General features: G+C 31.8%; 1 protein-coding gene across 2 annotated transcripts; it reads left to right on the top strand.

Annotated features, from left to right (window-relative positions):
- Positions 1-2,593: 2,593 nt before the first annotated feature.
- LOC124424848 (zinc finger protein 557-like) lies at positions 2,594-17,729 on the top strand. 2 transcript variants are annotated; one of them, XM_046964385.1, is made up of 5 exons: positions 2,594-3,011; positions 3,950-4,123; positions 4,541-4,874; positions 5,021-5,204; positions 13,630-15,517. In XM_046964385.1, the coding sequence occupies exons 1-5, from the start codon at positions 2,781-2,783 to the stop codon at positions 14,786-14,788; spliced, it is 2,082 nt and encodes a 693-aa protein (XP_046820341.1). In that variant the 5' UTR covers positions 2,594-2,780; the 3' UTR covers positions 14,789-15,517. The 2 variants fall into 2 exon arrangements, with proteins under 2 accessions (XP_046820341.1, XP_046820342.1); XM_046964386.1 differs by lacking the exon at positions 13,630-15,517 and adding an exon at positions 16,330-17,729 and having other exon boundaries at positions 2,613-3,011.
- Positions 17,730-17,815: the final 86 nt, after the last annotated feature.

Raw genomic sequence — 17,815 nt, 5'->3', positions numbered from 1 at the left:
AAAACCATATTAATTGATCTTCCAAACCTTGTATTTAAAATGTTCAGATATAATTAAGACTTATTAACAATTATTAACGGTTCTTATTTCGATCGAATGGATTATCGACCGATAGTTTGTACAAAAAGACAACCAAAAACAAGAAAAAAGGAAAAAAAGAAACAACAAAAACATTTCTCATTATAAACGCTAGAAATAGTAAAACTCATCGTTCGGTTTCCTCTCCCCGACAATTGTGAAAGAAATAAAGCATGAAAGAATGAAAAGGAAGAAAAAGGAATTAAAAAAAGAAATCGATGATATACGTTAGTTTGAAAAACTAAAACTTGTAAAAAGATAAAACAAACACATAATCACACATATACACACACATCTACACACACATATACACACACATATACACACATTACGTATTTATAATAGTATCCATATAATTACCTGTAAGATAAAGGAGGACAGTTAAACAGACATTATTAGGTAACGAACGAACGAACGAACGAGACGAATGAAAGCAAATGAAGAGAATTTAAAACAAAAATATATAATCCTTTCAGCTCGCGCGCGCGCCTTAATGAGCGATTTCGATGTAAACAAAAATCTGAAAGGAGACCACATATCCCTCACTTTCATGTAATTCTTATTTAATTAAATAAAAAAAAAATAAAAAAAAATAAAAAAAATAAAAAAAATAATAATAATGGAAAAAAAGAAAAATGAAAAAAAAAGAAAGAAAGAAAGAAAGAAAGAAAGGAAGACAAAAAGACCACACACAAAGTCTAACAAAATGAAATGACAATGATAACACATCACGCCGAATAATTATATTAAAGATAAAAATAAAGAAAGGAACGGGGAAAACTTACATGAATACATATACATACATAAATACATACATATATACATACATATATACATACATACATACATACATACATACATACATAAATACATATACAGATTAGTACGTAATAATAAATAAAGTAAAATAAATCTTGTAAAAACATCGAGTTAAACAACTGAATTATTAGGCGAAAATGAAAAGAAAAAGAAATGGAAGAAAGAAAGCGAGAAAAGAAAAAAGAAAAGAAAACGGGAAAGGGAATAAAGGCGAAAAAAAACGCGTTCGTGCGATTCGAAATAGGTTCCAAAAATCTGCCTGCACACACCGCCACGTGTACTGACATTTAAGTGGATCGTACTTTGTAAATTACTATGGACTTCGTAATTATATGCTAGTATATATATATATATATATATATATATATATATATATATATATATACATACATATATGTATATATGTATGTGTGTATATACACATACATATAAAATACGAGTATTAAATTGTATATGTGTATACACGTGTATATATATATATATATGTGTATATATATATATATATATATATACATATTATACGTAAATACATGTGCTCTGCCACAATAAAGCAGTTTTTTCTAATCTAAAAATTAGTTGTGCTTTTTACGTAACCCAAACATATAAATAAATCCGTATGATCTTTAGATCATCAATCAAAATTCACATCTGAGTCTTTGCATTCGATTTTCGTATGCACACATACATACATACATATGTATGTATAGTGTACGAGTATTGAGGATGTAAAAACAAGGCTCGAGGCAAGTTGGAAAGGGCAGGACAGGTCATTGATATCTTTAACAGAGTATCGAGAGAGGTTACTTGCTGAGTCGCAATGACAAAGAAACGTGACGGTACTATGTTTATCCTACTCCTACGATTTCGTGCGGCCATTGTTGAGCCATTGTACGTGCTTAATTTTACGAGATCCTACGGAATAAAGTATTAAGAATAAATAAATAAATGTTACATTTGTTTATTCATTAATTACGTAACAATATCGTAAATTTATTATTTCATTAAACATTGTTCAATACGATCGTCATTTAATAATTAATTTTTTTCGCTTTTATTAATAATTATTCTTTTTATTTTTAAGAATTATATAAATTCATATGTGAACGACGGCACTAGTAAAGAACATAGATGATTTATCACACTCAAACTTTGACAGAATCGTCGCTGACAGACGTTATTCGATCGTATATCTGCAAATGTATATCCTAGGGTCGGAGTAATAGGGCATGAAAACTTAATATGCAGCGGTAACTCGGACAACCTCTGAAACACCTGTTCGATCGATTGAGTCGAAATGGATACGTACTAGTTCCTTCGTTTTCTTCCTTTTTCGCCTTAGCATTACCTTTGCTACGATATTTCAATTAATATTATTTTTCTTTTCTTTCTTTTTTTTTCCTCTCTCTTTTTTTTTTCTTTTACTTCTACGTACATAAATACATCGTAATTATTATATATATTTTATTATTAATATTTAAGATAAATCGTAAAATAATTTTATACGATCGAATAAACGTAATTTAGAAACGTTTAAGGAATAAAAAGGGAAAATATTATAATATAACAGAGGAGGAAAAAAAGAAAGAAATTTAATAATTAACTCGATTGGCAATTTGAAAAAAGCGCGCAGAGTGTGTTACGCCAAAGAAGTTGTGCTATTGGTGGAAAGTAGGACGAAGAGAAAAAGGAATGATACGCGTCGTTTTCCATAAGCCTCGTGTGTTAAGGCGGTTGGCTTGACTAACGAATCACGAAGCTACTGCGATCGATACATAGGACGTTCGGTGGAGTTACGAATGAGAACCGAAGAGTACCGAAGTTAGTCGAAGCATTACGGAAAATACCGAGCGTAAGCGAAACGTAGAAGGGAGGAAACGACGCGTATGCGAACGACGCCGAGGTCTTCTCCGGCTTTGGTTGAAAGAGTGTTCGCGTCTACGGGCGCGGCTTTTGCGTCTCGAGCTGGCGTTTTACACGGGAAAATGTCCTCCCTCGACTATCTCGACTTGTGTCGACTCTGTCTCGTGAAGGACCGCGTCTCCGTGCCGATATTTGAGGGCGAGGGCGACGTAAGGCAAATTTTTCTCAAGATAACCGCCTGCCTACCGGTCAAGGTAAGCCTACTGCGCCATAGTCTACATTGTACCGTGGACCCTCCCTCCGCAAAGAAATCGCCATCTTGTCGCCTCTTTCGCGGACTTACCACTTCGATGAACTTATATCAATGTTCTGACTTTTTGGACTCCCGGTATATTTTCTACCAGATGCAAACACATTTCAGACTCGACACGCGCCTCGAATGCCGTTAAGCGAAATTAAGGCGGTCCAACAATGCTGAGGCTGTTATGCTGTGGATACGTCCTTTCATTTCTATCTCTCTCTCACTCTTTCTCTCTCTTTCTCTCTCTCTCTCTCTCTCTCTCTCTCTCTCTCTCGATTTATCTATCTCTATCTATCTTTATCTAACTTACGCTTGCTTATGTATATATATATATCTCCATCTTTTTCTCGCTCATGGTCCTAGGAATTTTTCGATACTTTTGCCGCGCTTTTTTTTTTTAACGACTCATAGTTTCACATATTTTCATTATGCGATTCGTATTGAATAATTACTAAATCATTTCTTAATATTAAGCGTAGAATAATCGTTTCAAGGAATATTTACTTTGGCGACGTTGAAATGGGGGACATTGATCGTACAAATGTTTTCGACATTTTGTTGAATCAGATGCATACTGTTTATTTAAAAAGTATGCTCATTTTTGTGCAAATACGAATTATATTACATTTTCTTCATTTTCAATGCAACGTCTTAATTTCCATCGTAGAAGAGAGACTATTCTGATCTAAGCGCTGTATAAACATACTCGAAACGGTCAAAATAGAAATGTTTAATATGATAAAATCGATTTATTTCTAGTACCTTCATTCACTTAATACTCACGTATCATGAAAATATTAACTAATCACAGTTAATTAAAAATCGAAACAAAGTATAATTGTATATATTAAAGCTTTCATTGGTTCTATCAATTTTTTTTTTTATTTACAGGTCGATAGGGAAGACAAGTTACCTAAGAAAATATGTGATGACTGTGTGTATAAAGTAGAATTATTTTATCAATTTTGGAATACATCGGTTAATGCGGAAAAACAATTGTTGCAATGGCTGGGAGAAGTTGGATTAGAAGAAAAGCCAGATTATGTTACAAATGTTCTGAATCAAGTAAGTAATTAATATGCCCTGATGTCGGGTGTTATAGAAATTTTTTAATTTCTATGGTTGGACAAAAAAAAATTATAATAATAGATAGCATGCATGTTATCGATCGAGTATTAGAAGATATAGATATTTTTTTGTTTTTTGGATATTCTTTTGTATGTTTCCCTTGACTACTGCTATAAGCAGTGGACAAAATACTTAAATTTCCATTTCTAAGTGAAAGTTCACCAAATAATATTTTTTCTTCTTTTGTTGTCCATTTAATGGTTCATTGTATATGGTGTGTTTACAAAAATATAGTATAGTAAATCATTTTTTCTTATGGATTGTTAATTTTATATATAACGTGATATTTTTTCTATGAAATTAATGATTAACATGTGTTTTCCTTTTTTTTTTTTTTTTTTCTTTGTTATATAGAACGTTATGAAACCAGATCCAAGCGGTGGAAACAGATTAGATGGAAGTATGATGCAGCAAGTAAGCGGGCATCAAAACAACATGGGTATAGGTATGATGGACAACATCAGCTTGAGTATGCCTATGATGATGTCCACGACCAATCAACAACAAATAACCTCAGTTCCTATGGACGCAAGTGGTAGTTCTGTGCAAGAAATGCCTGGTACAAGTACTCAGTCTACGCATGAACAAATCACACAAAGTCAAACAAATACAAGCAATCAACATGAAGAGGAGGAGGAGAGTAGTGAAGAAGAAGAAAACTCAGAAGATGAATGTGATGGAGAAGAAGGTAATTTTTTTTCTTTTTTCTTTTTCTTTCTTTCTTTTTTTTTTTCTTTTTTTTTTTTAAATATTATCTGCTTGTTTTCAAGTCCAAATAATATTTTCGTATGAATATTTTCAATTGTCAAAACGAACATTGTACTTGCATTTAAGGCCTACCTGTTAAAGAAGAAAGTGAAGAAGATCCTAACAATAGCAGAGTCATCGAACCAACAACATTTGTAAATGTTTCATTAGCCTGCGATGAAGCTGGCCCATCGGGACTTCAACAACAGAAGGTTACTGAGATGCCTGAAATGGCAATGCAACAAAGTACAGACGGAGATCCCAAATCTGGGTGAGTTTTTTTTATCTAATTTAATTATATAAGGGTCAAAGGTGTATAAGTTGTGGCAATCACAAACAATCACGCAAACATTTATATAAGAACCATTGAATCATTGAACATATTTAATCGAAATTAAATTCATTTCAAATTATGCCTTTTATATGATAAAAAAATAAATATTTCAGATCAAATAATTTAATGATTTTAAGTGAAAAATAAATTTTTTATTTCAATATAAAGAAATATTATATTTCAATCACACTGTAAGGTTAAGAATTATTTATATACTATTTATTTATTTATTTTACGTTGCTATGTTCATTGAACTGCAATTATGTGCAAAAAATATGTAGATGAAATAATTCTATATTACTTTTTATACGGATTTTAGTATAATGAAAATTATTTCTCTTATTTTTTTTTTTGTTTTTATTTTTTTTATTATATATATATATATATATATATATATATATATATAAATTAGTAGAATTAATTTTATCGGTATTTAAGAAAAATATATATATATATATTTTAAGAGATGAAGTTCCATAAACACAAGGTAAGTTCTTACACTAACCACAACCGCCTTTGGCTCTGGATATTTAGCAATTTGATTAAGATCTTATAAGCAATAATTATACAAGAAGAATTATGATATTTAATTTACATATTATATAGAAATATAACTTAAATAAAAAAAAGGAAATTTATATACGAAAAAGTATATTCAATACAAATTTCAAATTGCTAAATACCTTCCTCTAGTTACATGTTCTCGCATGTGTATGGTGTTCGTTCTAAAGGGAAAGAAACAAATGATATTTACATTTAAATTACAAAGTATAATTCAGAGATTTACATATATAATTTTTTTTATAATTCTCATTAAAACGATCACTATCTTAGATATTGTATATACGTGTACGATCAATGGACAGAGGGTTCATATAAATTTATTTTAAGTTTACAAATCCCACAGATCAATAATCTCAGAATATGAGAAGATTGAGTTTTAAGATTTAAAAAAAAGAAAATTCATGGAGCTCTCTGTCCAGTCGAGAAAGAAAATGTTTACATGTTGTCGATATTAATATACCCACGCTTACGTGAAGGCACAAAATGCCGCACACGACCGTCATATTGGTCGATCAAAAAGTCACAAACCGATTGAATATGTATAAGTTTAATCGTTCACGCTCGTTATTAAGAACGCTTGGTCGATCGGAGGAATAATTATCGCCAAGTTCTTCCACAATAATACATTATGAATATCGTTCGATTATATATATAGATATATGTATATACATATATATATACAGTCACGTTGGTAAGTAAGTTAACACAGTGCGTTAAAGTTATTAATTAGGTAAAAAAAAATAATGAAAGTCGTATATTGGTTATACTAATAATGACAGTATTGAACGATATATCATTAATCGTAATCTGTTATTATAGATGGTATTTGTTTTCAATAAAAAAATTCTCAAAGAATTATAAAATGTCGTCAATTCAGAATGAACGAATGCATCTTAATTCAGAATGAACGAACGCGTTGCAAAGTAAGTTAACTATCGTATCACTTTTCTTTATTTTTTTTCTGTTTTTTGTGTATAACCGTTGCAACATTTATTGTTACTTATTTTCGTAGGACAATAAAACACTAACAGTACTTTTATTAGTACCTATAACCTACTATGAAATAATAATGACTAATATTTCGTTGAGCATGACAAGAAATGAAGAACGATTTGCTAAAATAAGATTGAGAATTTTTGTAACGCGGTAAAGAAGGATATTTATTAACCTCAATGAAAATTAAAGAATATATAAATTATTAAATATAAGTGTTATAAAAAGATAGAAAGATTTCCGTTGAGTTTCTGCCGAAGAATATGAAGGAAATGCAAAACAACGCCGCGTGATGATAACCGTATTATTCTTGAGATAAAAGATAATTTAGAGGTAGATAAAGATAGATTCAATAAAGCGGATTATAAAGTGTTTTTCGAAATAATCGTTCGATTATTTACATAAGTCAATTGAATTTTAGTAATCTGTTATTTAATACAACGATTCAGTCGAAAATTGAAATTTTTAATAATAATAGACGGTAATAGTGTATGCTTGGCGGAAAAGCGATGAAAGTTTTAAAATGGTGGTATCTAAAAATAGTTATTAAACATGGAAGTGGGCTCCGTTATGACGCGTTTTAGTATACACAATATTGGAAACTTTGGTCATCATTGATTCTAAATAAAAAATACGTAGAAATGTTGTAAAACGATCTGTTTCTTTTTGCACAAAAAAAAATAATTATGTCTTCCAACAGAACAATGATCGTCTAAACATAAAGGTAATAATGAGATTTTTTTTAAGACAATATAAATATTGTTCCCACAAAGTTTGCCCTTGAATTCGATCTTGTATTTGTGGGATTATTAAAGAACGTCACTATAAATGACAGAGAAAAAAAAACAAAATCAATTTTATTGATTCATCGTACAATAAACGGAACAAGATTAGTTTAAATATAATTGAAAAATGAATCTATAATATACCATTTACGAGACGTAAAAGATTATCTTTCATATAAAATATTTTAATATAATTTACTTTAAAATATTAGAAAAAGTAGGACGCGTTAACTTACTTTTTGACACTATCCATTATAGTCATTTTTTTTTTTTACATATGAAAATTTATATTATTTTTGCATATTCATTTATTCATTGTATTATTATATATTAAATATATATATATATATATTTATACTAATTATATATGTATATATAAGTATTAAATCATTGAACATATTATTCTACTCATTTCTTTAATTTTTGTGCACAATTGTGTCGTTAACTTACTTACCGATGCGACTGTATATACATATATTATATATATACAGTGTCTGTATAGATATATATATATATATATATATATATCGTTATTATCGTGCTTTCGAATGCCTCCGCTTTTACAATTATAATCAAAGATCACATTGATTCGTTTATTGTGCTCGATATTTTAAGTGCGATCACTTGATACAACGACGACTCTTCAAATACACATGGAGACACGTCAATTTGTCCGAGATATATTCGTCTCCTAATGCACGATATATATATTATACGTTTTCTATAAGTATAATTTTATTAAGTACGAAGGGGTTAAATATGATAGTGCATCATAATCTGCAAAAACGAGAAAGAAATTACGAAAAAAAAAAAAAATATCAAACGTATCCCTTGACACATACACACATTTTAACCGACGAGAATTCCGGAGGAAGTCACACGTGACACTAGAATCGCTAGAGAAATCTCAGGAAGAGACGAGAAGAGGAGACAGCTAGTGTGTAACGTCGCTCTAAAAAACTAGGATTCTACGTGGAGAAATTCTTATTTCAGGCGAGTATCTCTTCAATCTATGTTGTTAATCTACGAGACAATTAGTATTTATTAGTTTGTAATTATTTCTTCTTTTCTTTTTCTTTTTCTTTTTCTACTATTTTTTTTCTTTCTTTTTTCTTCTTTTTTTTTTTCTTTTTTTTTTAAGTATGTTATATATTCAACATGTGCATAATAACATACATACATTTGTTTTACATAATTAATATTTATATCTCGAAGACGGTGATCGATTGTGACGTCACTTTTTTGACGTTAGATCTTTATTTTGTTCATCGTCTTGACGCTGGGATATTAATTAACACGTGGTTTTGACTCGATTGCAACGACCAATACGAGTATACTCGTCTATTTGAATTTTGCTCGTTTGGTTAAAAAAAAAAAAAAAAAAAAAACAGGGAAAAGAACGAGCATTCCCATTAATTTTATTCGTATTAAAGCTTGAAATTACGTTAATTTCATACACATGTGGCTTGCATTTTTTGCGCCAAACGTTAATTTATGTAAGATATTTATATTTCGCGCGTTATCGCGCTTTCGCGCCATTTTTCATTTGGCAGCGATAATAGCGCACGAGTTTCAACGTATTTCCGTTTTTCGAGGTTAGCGAGGAACAATGTGTTTTGCGATGACGATTTCGTTCGTAATTTTTTACGAATTTAACGTCGTCTCCGTCGATTTGTCCTGTGTATATGTTTATTTATTTATTTATTTATTCTACTTTTTTTTTTTTTTTTTTTTTTTTTATGCCTCCCCCTTCAACAGAAATGTGAGCGCATTTGACTGTTACATTACTCTGTAAACCGTCGTCGAAACGTTAAGACGTACCTTTTGTACGTTTTACGTGTTCAGTCGCGAGGTTGCAGTGAAAAGAAGAGTATAAGTGTATAAATGAGAAAAAATTAATGGAGCTGTCCGTTTTGAGAATTACCAGTCGAAGATTACTCAAGAAATGGCATATCAAAGGTGAGGCTTTGTTTGTTTGTTTTTTTTTTTCCCTTTTCAAATAAATAATTTTATATTCAACATATTTTTTAAATATTTATCTCTTTCAAGGATTGAAGAAGACCAAAGGGCATTTTTTTTTTTTTTTTTTTTTTTAAATTTCGCTTTTAGTATCGGATCATGCTGCAAAGTTTTTGTACTATTTTGTGTTGTTTTTTATTTTTATTTTTTATTTTTTTTTATTTATTTTCTTATTTTTCTCTCTATTTACTTCTCATCCTTCTCTCTACATGTACACTATCTTCTTCCCCTCGCAGTTTCTCGTATAAAATATAACAATTCGAGCTAATCATAAGTTAATCTCGGGTCGATAAAGTAGACAGTGACTTTTCCAACTTACTTCGCACATGTGCTCTCGTTTTTCATGTATTTTATAGCTATATATATATTATTATTATTATTATTATTATTATTATTATTATTATTATTATTATTATTATTATTATTATTATTATTTGTTTTTTTCCAAATAATTCAGCAACACTCATGCACTTTGCACGATGATCACTTTGCAGAAATGATACACATACACGGATACACATACACGCGGATAACACAGAGAAACACGTATTCAAGCAGCTAATCTTTTTTACCTTTCTTTTTTTTCTACCTTTCTATTTCTATTTATCTATCTATCTACCTATCTCTGTTTTTTGGCTCACTGTCTGTTGCAAGATCAAAGCAAGCAAAAGAACACGAAGAATCAAATGTGAAACAAAAGGCACACCGTGTGCGTGTTAACCGAAGGTTCTTTCTCTTTGCCGCAATATCTTTGGCTTTTGTCGATTTCAGGGATGGAGTAGGAGGTGGAGGAGGAGGAGGAGGAGGAGGAGGGGGTGGCGAAACCTTCGGAGGATTATCGGGGATGCTACGTCAGATACTCTCACCGTCGCCTTCACCCGAGACGGGAGAGGCCGGTATGACGGCGATCGGTTGTAATTTTCTCCAGGCAAATTCGATCTTTTCGAATCAATCGTCGATGATGCCATCGACCTTATCCTCAGCGACATTGCAAACGATACCATCTCATCTCTCGATGATCTATCCGGATCAAGGTGGTCTTCTGATGGATCAGTCGCAGCTCGTCCTCCCGGAGTCCCATTCCTGTCCTACCTGTGGCCTTGAGTTTCGTAGCGCTCTGAAGTTAAATTATCACGTGAAAACGAGTCACCCAAGGCCGCCGGAGTACGAGCAACAAAACGTCGAAATTACGGCGAGATACTCGTGCTCCGTCTGCCCAAGGAGTTTCTTCGTTCTTGCGCACCTAAGAATGCACGAGACGACGCACGAGATCGCACCACATTCCTCATCGGTGTTAGGTGCATCCTCGTCGAACGTGCCTACCTCTCGCGGTGCAAATTCTGCTACCGGGTTGATGTCCGGCATGTCCGTCGTTGTACCTGCCGGTGCTGCTGCTACAAGCAACGTAGAGAAAACCTTTGGCTGTGATCGTTGTCCAGCAAGTTTTCGATACCGTACACTATTGGAACGTCATAGAAGGATGCACGAACTCGGACAAGAGAAACCTTACTCTTGTCCTAGATGTCTCATGCGTTTCGAGACACGTAATCTTTACAATCATCATGCTAAAACTCACAAGCCTAGCATCGATATCAACGACAGACTCGCAGCAGACAGCAATGCCGTCTCTTTAACAGATCCTACCCTTACGGTTACCGGGACTAACCCTTCTATTGTCGGTTGTCCTCCATCTACAACGATTGTCGCTGCTAATGCCAACAAATCGTTGACAACGGCCTCTTATCCTTGCGACTCCTGTTCGAAACAATTTGCCACCATTGAATCCCTCACCAGTCATAAGGCTGTACATAGATCCAGGCCATTGGTTTGCGATGTTTGTGGAAAGGGTTTTACTCATCGCAAATATTACGTCGTTCATCAACGCATTCACACCGGCGAGAGGCCTTATTTATGCGCTATGTGTGGTAAATCATTTACTCAAGCGTCCACCCTCACGGTTCATCGTCGATATCATACTGGAGAACGACCATATACTTGTACGCTTTGTGGGAAGGGATTCGTTACGAGAACTATCATGCTCAATCATATGAAGAAACATTGAAAAGGATATTCTATCTAAAGAGTTGTTTCTCGTGATAGCTTATAATGAAAATAGCGCATTGAGGATCTCTTTATTATATATATATATATTTCTATAATATATATGTATATATTTCCATACATACATACACACACACACACACACATATATATATATATATATATATATATATATATATGTATATGTATATGTATGTATGGAAAGATAAGGAAGTTCAAGGTAAGAAAAATTAATGAAGAGATTAATTTTGAAATTATATTTAATTTGAACGTTTCTTTTATATTAATTACATATTTAAAGTACCTGGTATTATTGTTTTTTTATATAGCAATCTTAACTTTATAAGATAAAGTTATATATAGACTGTAACAGGTTGTAATAGTTGTAGTGCAAAATCGTAAAAGAATTAGATAATTATTTAATACTTAGATTATAGTGTAAATATGATCTCTGTGATATCGTTTGAGATGCCTCTATTATATTATTATACAATCGAATGAGAAATTTTTATCGTTGAAATCGAGAGGCATATATTGAAATATATGTTTAGATAAAAATGAACAACAAAAAAAAAATAACAAAACAGAAATATTAATGAAGAATGCAGAGTAATATACATTTAGGTAATTATCTCGCTCGAGTTTGTTAGTTACTCGCGAGAATGGTATTTCGTACCTGTATAGGATATTAAAATTTCATTTGTAGTTTAACGTGCCTAAGACATGTGCCTAATTTTTCTTATTAATCTTAAAACAACATGTGCATTAAAACTAAGAAATATATTGGAAGGAATACGCGTTTTATGTACGCAACTTATGAGATTAGACGAATCGGGAATTATAGTTTTAAATGCAATTTAACTTAAAACGTGCAATATATACATAAATATATAAATATATATATATACACGAATTTAAGACGTTTTTAGGTTTAAACCGCGTAGTAACATGATAGTCGAAGAAAAAAGTAAACTGTCGGCAAATTTAGGTGCTTTTCATGACTGCAAGCGGTACAGATCTTACCGCTATAATACACTAAGTGGTTACAAAATGTAAGTATAAAAATGTTTATACATTTGTACCTAATTAATTGATATTTAGCGACTGCAGGAACAAAAATGATATAATTATATGTATATAATTATTTATATATATATATATATAATCTGTGGTGAATTATCGTTAAAAACATTTTTCATCGCCAATCGATGTACCTTTTATGTCGGATTAAAGTTATCGTAAATGTTATATCGTAAATATACACGAATATGTATTATTTATTAAATTTAAGTTCGTAATATGAAGAGTTATGAATCATAAATTTTAATAATAAAAATAGAAAAGGAAGTGTTCTACTGTTAAAATGCGCGTCGGTAAAGTCACTTGCGATTATCGACTAATGGTAATCACTCGTATCTAGGATATCTACTATATCAAAGAAATGAAAAGAATTTTCGTTTTATTTCTTCAATCATCGTGTGTTATATATAGTTTTATATATTATTTAACACTATTAATAAATATTTTTCAGTTTCGTGATAATAGATGGCTAAACAGATCTAAACTACTCTTTACGATGAATAAATAAATATACAAGATAACGTAAGAGATACAATTTCTTTTCCTCGATTTGTAAATAAGTATTTTTCCATATCCTCACGACGTACACAAGTTTTAAATGCGGGAAGAGAGACACAGGTACGCACAGAGAGAAAGGAGAACTATTATTGATTAAACACAAACAAACAAAAAATGGTATAAATTATCAAAGCTTTTCATAGTCCAATGATGAAAACGATTTCGTGTATTCGGCAACCATCCTTGTAAATATCCTGCTTAAGACGTAAGACTCCCTTTAAAGAAGAAAAGTCAAAAGTACGAAAGATTGATGGAGAACGAGATCATTGATTGATTCCTATTTGTGTCTCTCTTCTTTCCAGATATTTTGACTCAAAGATCACGATACATCATCAGGCTCAGGAACAACAGCAATGCGGTATCAACGAAACAAAAAACGTCTTTAGCCCTGAAAGCAGCAACCCGTTGATCAATGATCCATTGGACGTAGCGAAGATGGAAAATGCTGAAATAATGATGACCGAGGAAACAATACTTCGATGCACTTTCTGTGGCGACGTATTCGTGGACGAGCACACTTTAGTTTTACATCTACAAAGTCATGAACAGGTACCGGACGAATCGTTCGTTTGCGAGCACTGTGGTTGCAATTATCCAACTTCACTGGCACTGATAGAACATCAGGAGGAACACGCGATACCGGAAAAGAACTATAGTTGCGAATCTTGCGATTACGTCACTTTACATCGACCTAGTCTCGTTATTCATCAAAAACGTCACGGTCCTCAGTTAAGGTATCAATGCGAGATCTGTGGCCTTGGTTTCACAACACGTAATAGTTATCAAGATCATCAACTTTTGCATTCTCGCGAAAAACCATTTCAATGTGAAATTTGTAACGCCACATTTCGATATCGTCAGGGTCTTAGATTACACGCTAAACTACATCAGCCCGATTATGTTCCACCTCAGAAGAAACATCATTGCGAATTGTGTAATAAGCGTTTCTCTAGGAAACAAGTATTATTGGTGCATATGAAGACTCATGGTAACGTAGGACCGTCCAATGAATACGTCTGTCCTATCTGTGGTAAAGCTGTCTCCAGTAAAACTTATTTGACGGTACACTTGCGTAAACATACCGGTGAGAAACCACACGTTTGTGATCTTTGTGGAAAAGGTTTTATATCACAGAACTATTTAAGTGTTCATCGACGCACGCATACGGGCGAACGACCTCACAAGTGTACGCACTGCGAAAAAAGATTCACACAACGTACCACTTTGGTCGTACATTTGCGTGGACATACCGGAGACAGACCTTATCCTTGCACTTATTGTCACAAATCCTTTGCCTCAAAGACCATGTTGAATTCCCATTTGAAGACTCATGCAAAACAAAATGCACGGCAACAACAGGAACAGCAACGAAGGGAATTGCAACAACAACAGTATCAACAACTTCAACAACATGAGCAACAACAAGCTCTGGATACTGTAACGATTTTGTTGCCGAGTTAAAATAATACTAAACGACTGGCTCGAAATCTTGTCTCATAATAATGATTAGATAAAATTTCATTATCTAAGCTTTCTCTTATTTTAACGTTATTTTTCTTTGAATCGTTACATGTTGAAAACGTAAATTTATTCGTCGGATTTTCACTGTAGGGACCACTTGAAAGTATAGTATTGATACTGATACAAAATAAGTTTAAAACATAATGTTATATATTTATATTTATTGTATTTTATTTTAAATTATTTAAAAAAAAAAAAAAAAGAAAAAAAAGCAGCAACAATTTTTACGTGCTATGAGAATCTTTAAGGAAAAAGATAAGTAGTAATCTATGTGATGATTATCATGAAGTCTATCCAAGTTATTGTCTTTTTTTTTTTATTGAAGATTATTTATTGTATTTCTTATTGCGATTAAGAAAATAATTTTGACTTGATGTTAAAACTTGGCCTATTCCAAGTGTTGAGCCGTCCATATTGTCTTTAACTTTTAATTATACAGTATTTACCTTTAATACTCAATTTTGCTTCTAGTTATCATATTAGATATAGAATCATGTGTACTCGTATTTCGTTCCTACTTCCATAGCTATTAATCAATTATTTTTCAAAGCCACTTTTTTTTATTCTATCGTCAATAGGAATGTTTGTTGAATAAATTTTTCTCCTGAAAAATGAAAAATTATAGTGCCTTATGATCGTGAATATTTATATTTATAATGTCGTACATTTTTGAATGCACGAATAGATTTAAATTAATAATATTTATTTTTATTTGACAGATAACTTCAATTGATTAAATTCATTCATAATTATTAATAATTATAATAATAATAATGAAAACGTATAAATTATTTGACAAAAAAATTTATCTTAATGTCAAAGTACACAAAATTTCGAAGTGGCGAGAAAAAAGAAACTATTAGAAAAATTTCTTTCCACAGATAAATATATATATATATATATATATATATATATATATATATATTCATATATATTTTGTATATGACCTGCTTTTATGTAAAGAAGATCATGAATAAAATTACATCCGTATTCTTTTCTATTAAATGATTATATACCAAAGAAAGTTCCTTATCAATTAAGATTTGATAATACTTTCGACAATTGAAAGTAACATGTTTTTTATAATATTTACAACAATCACAACAATCAAAAGAATCCATATTATTATTATAGTCTCTCGAAGAAATGGAAATACTCTGAAAAGGATTTAAGATTCATCATCGATTGAAGACTATTCAAATACGTCGAAGTAAGTAATAATACAAATTGTATATTAAGGATAATATACACTGACCGATATAATAATTTAACGAACCGAATAATTATCTTCTTTGAAATATACAAGAATTTTCACTCATTTTTACAGGCATCCATCTAGTGATATTTTAAGGGAAGGGGCGATGATGGGGGAGGGGAGGGAGATACAGAAATAATTAATAAAAGTAACATTTAAGGCATCGTTAAGTCAAATCAATAACTATTCCGTAATCCACTATCAATCGATTTTCTCGTCTTTACAGGTATACAAGTATTGCAACGACAGTACGAACGAGATCATCACGTCAGCAAGACGCAAAAAATGATAAATCTACGATCATTCTACAACAAGGAAACACTAACGACTCTAATTTTACGTATCAATGTGAATCCTGTAATGAGGAATTCAAGACGGAAGCGAATTTGTTGGTGCACCGAACTGAAAGATCGATACTTAGAACACGAGAAGCTTTGCGTATGGCTGAAAAGAAATACGAATGTGACAATTGTGGTGAAAAGTTTGTTAAAAAATTGTTATTGATAAAGCATCGACGTACACATTGCAAGGATATAATCGAACGAAAGAAACAAAAGAATCGAGAAAAGATAACGAAATTAAAATCGAAGCAAAGATCGATAGCCGAACCGAGTTCTGGACCGATTGAATGTAACATATGTCATAAGGTATTTAAGAAGAAAAAATATTTGAACGTACACAAGACACTTCATGGTGCACCACACATCTGTCATGTTTGTGGGGCCAAGCTTACGTCCGAGTATTATCTCAAAATTCACATCAGACGTCACAACAAGGAGTTCACTGAGTTCTGTAAGATCTGCAACAAAGGATTTTATCTGAAAGCGACCTTGAAAACTCACATGAGTGTTCACACCGACGACAAACCGTGCACTTGTGAAATCTGTCATAAATCATTCGGCAATCGAGTTTATTTAAGGAGCCACATGAAAATTCACAGTCAACCTGGTACAAGGAAGAAGTACAAGTGTGATATTTGTGGGTTCGAGACTTTCTATAGTTATTGTTATAAGGAACATCTTTGGACGCACACGGGCGAGAGTCAAATTGCTTGTGAAGTTTGTGGGAAATTGATAAGAAGACAATACATGAAGACCCACATTAGAATACACACAGGCGAGAAACCTGAGATTTGTGAATTTTGTGGGAAAGCGTTTAGTTCGAGAAAGTATTTAATCAAGCATCGACGTACTCACACCGGTGAGAGACCGTACAAATGTAAAATTTGCGAGAAAAGATTCACACAACGTGGCACTTTAAGTGCACATCTACGCAGACACGACGGCACTAAGTGATTTATAATCGATCTTATTATTAGGACAGACAATGGGAGATCTTACAATATTTAAACAAAAGATATTTCATTTATACACATTTAATTATAATTCGAAGTAAAGTAAACAAAGTATTCATCGTGTATTTGTATAAATACATGGACTTAATTAAAAACACCGACCAATTATCATACTTAAATTATAAACATATTTTTCTATGGTCTATTCAGGAAAAAAAAGAAGAAGTTTCATCATTTATATTTGTAAATCCTAGTCGATAGACCTTGTAAATAGTTTAATAATATTGATAGCAGTCTCGAATAAATTATAAACGTTATTTATAATCCATAAATGATTTCGTATTAATATTTCATTTTAACGATACGCTATTGTAAAGGACAAAGTGCAAAGAAACAAATTCTGATAACGTTTTCAAAA

The sequence above is a fragment of the Vespa crabro genome, chromosome 6 (genome assembly GCF_910589235.1).
Source record: "Vespa crabro chromosome 6, iyVesCrab1.2, whole genome shotgun sequence".
In the NCBI taxonomy this organism is placed as follows: Eukaryota; Metazoa; Arthropoda; class Insecta; order Hymenoptera; family Vespidae; genus Vespa; species Vespa crabro.
The sequence above is the reverse complement of the archived record's forward strand: the minus strand, read 5'-3'. Positions and strand labels throughout refer to the sequence as shown.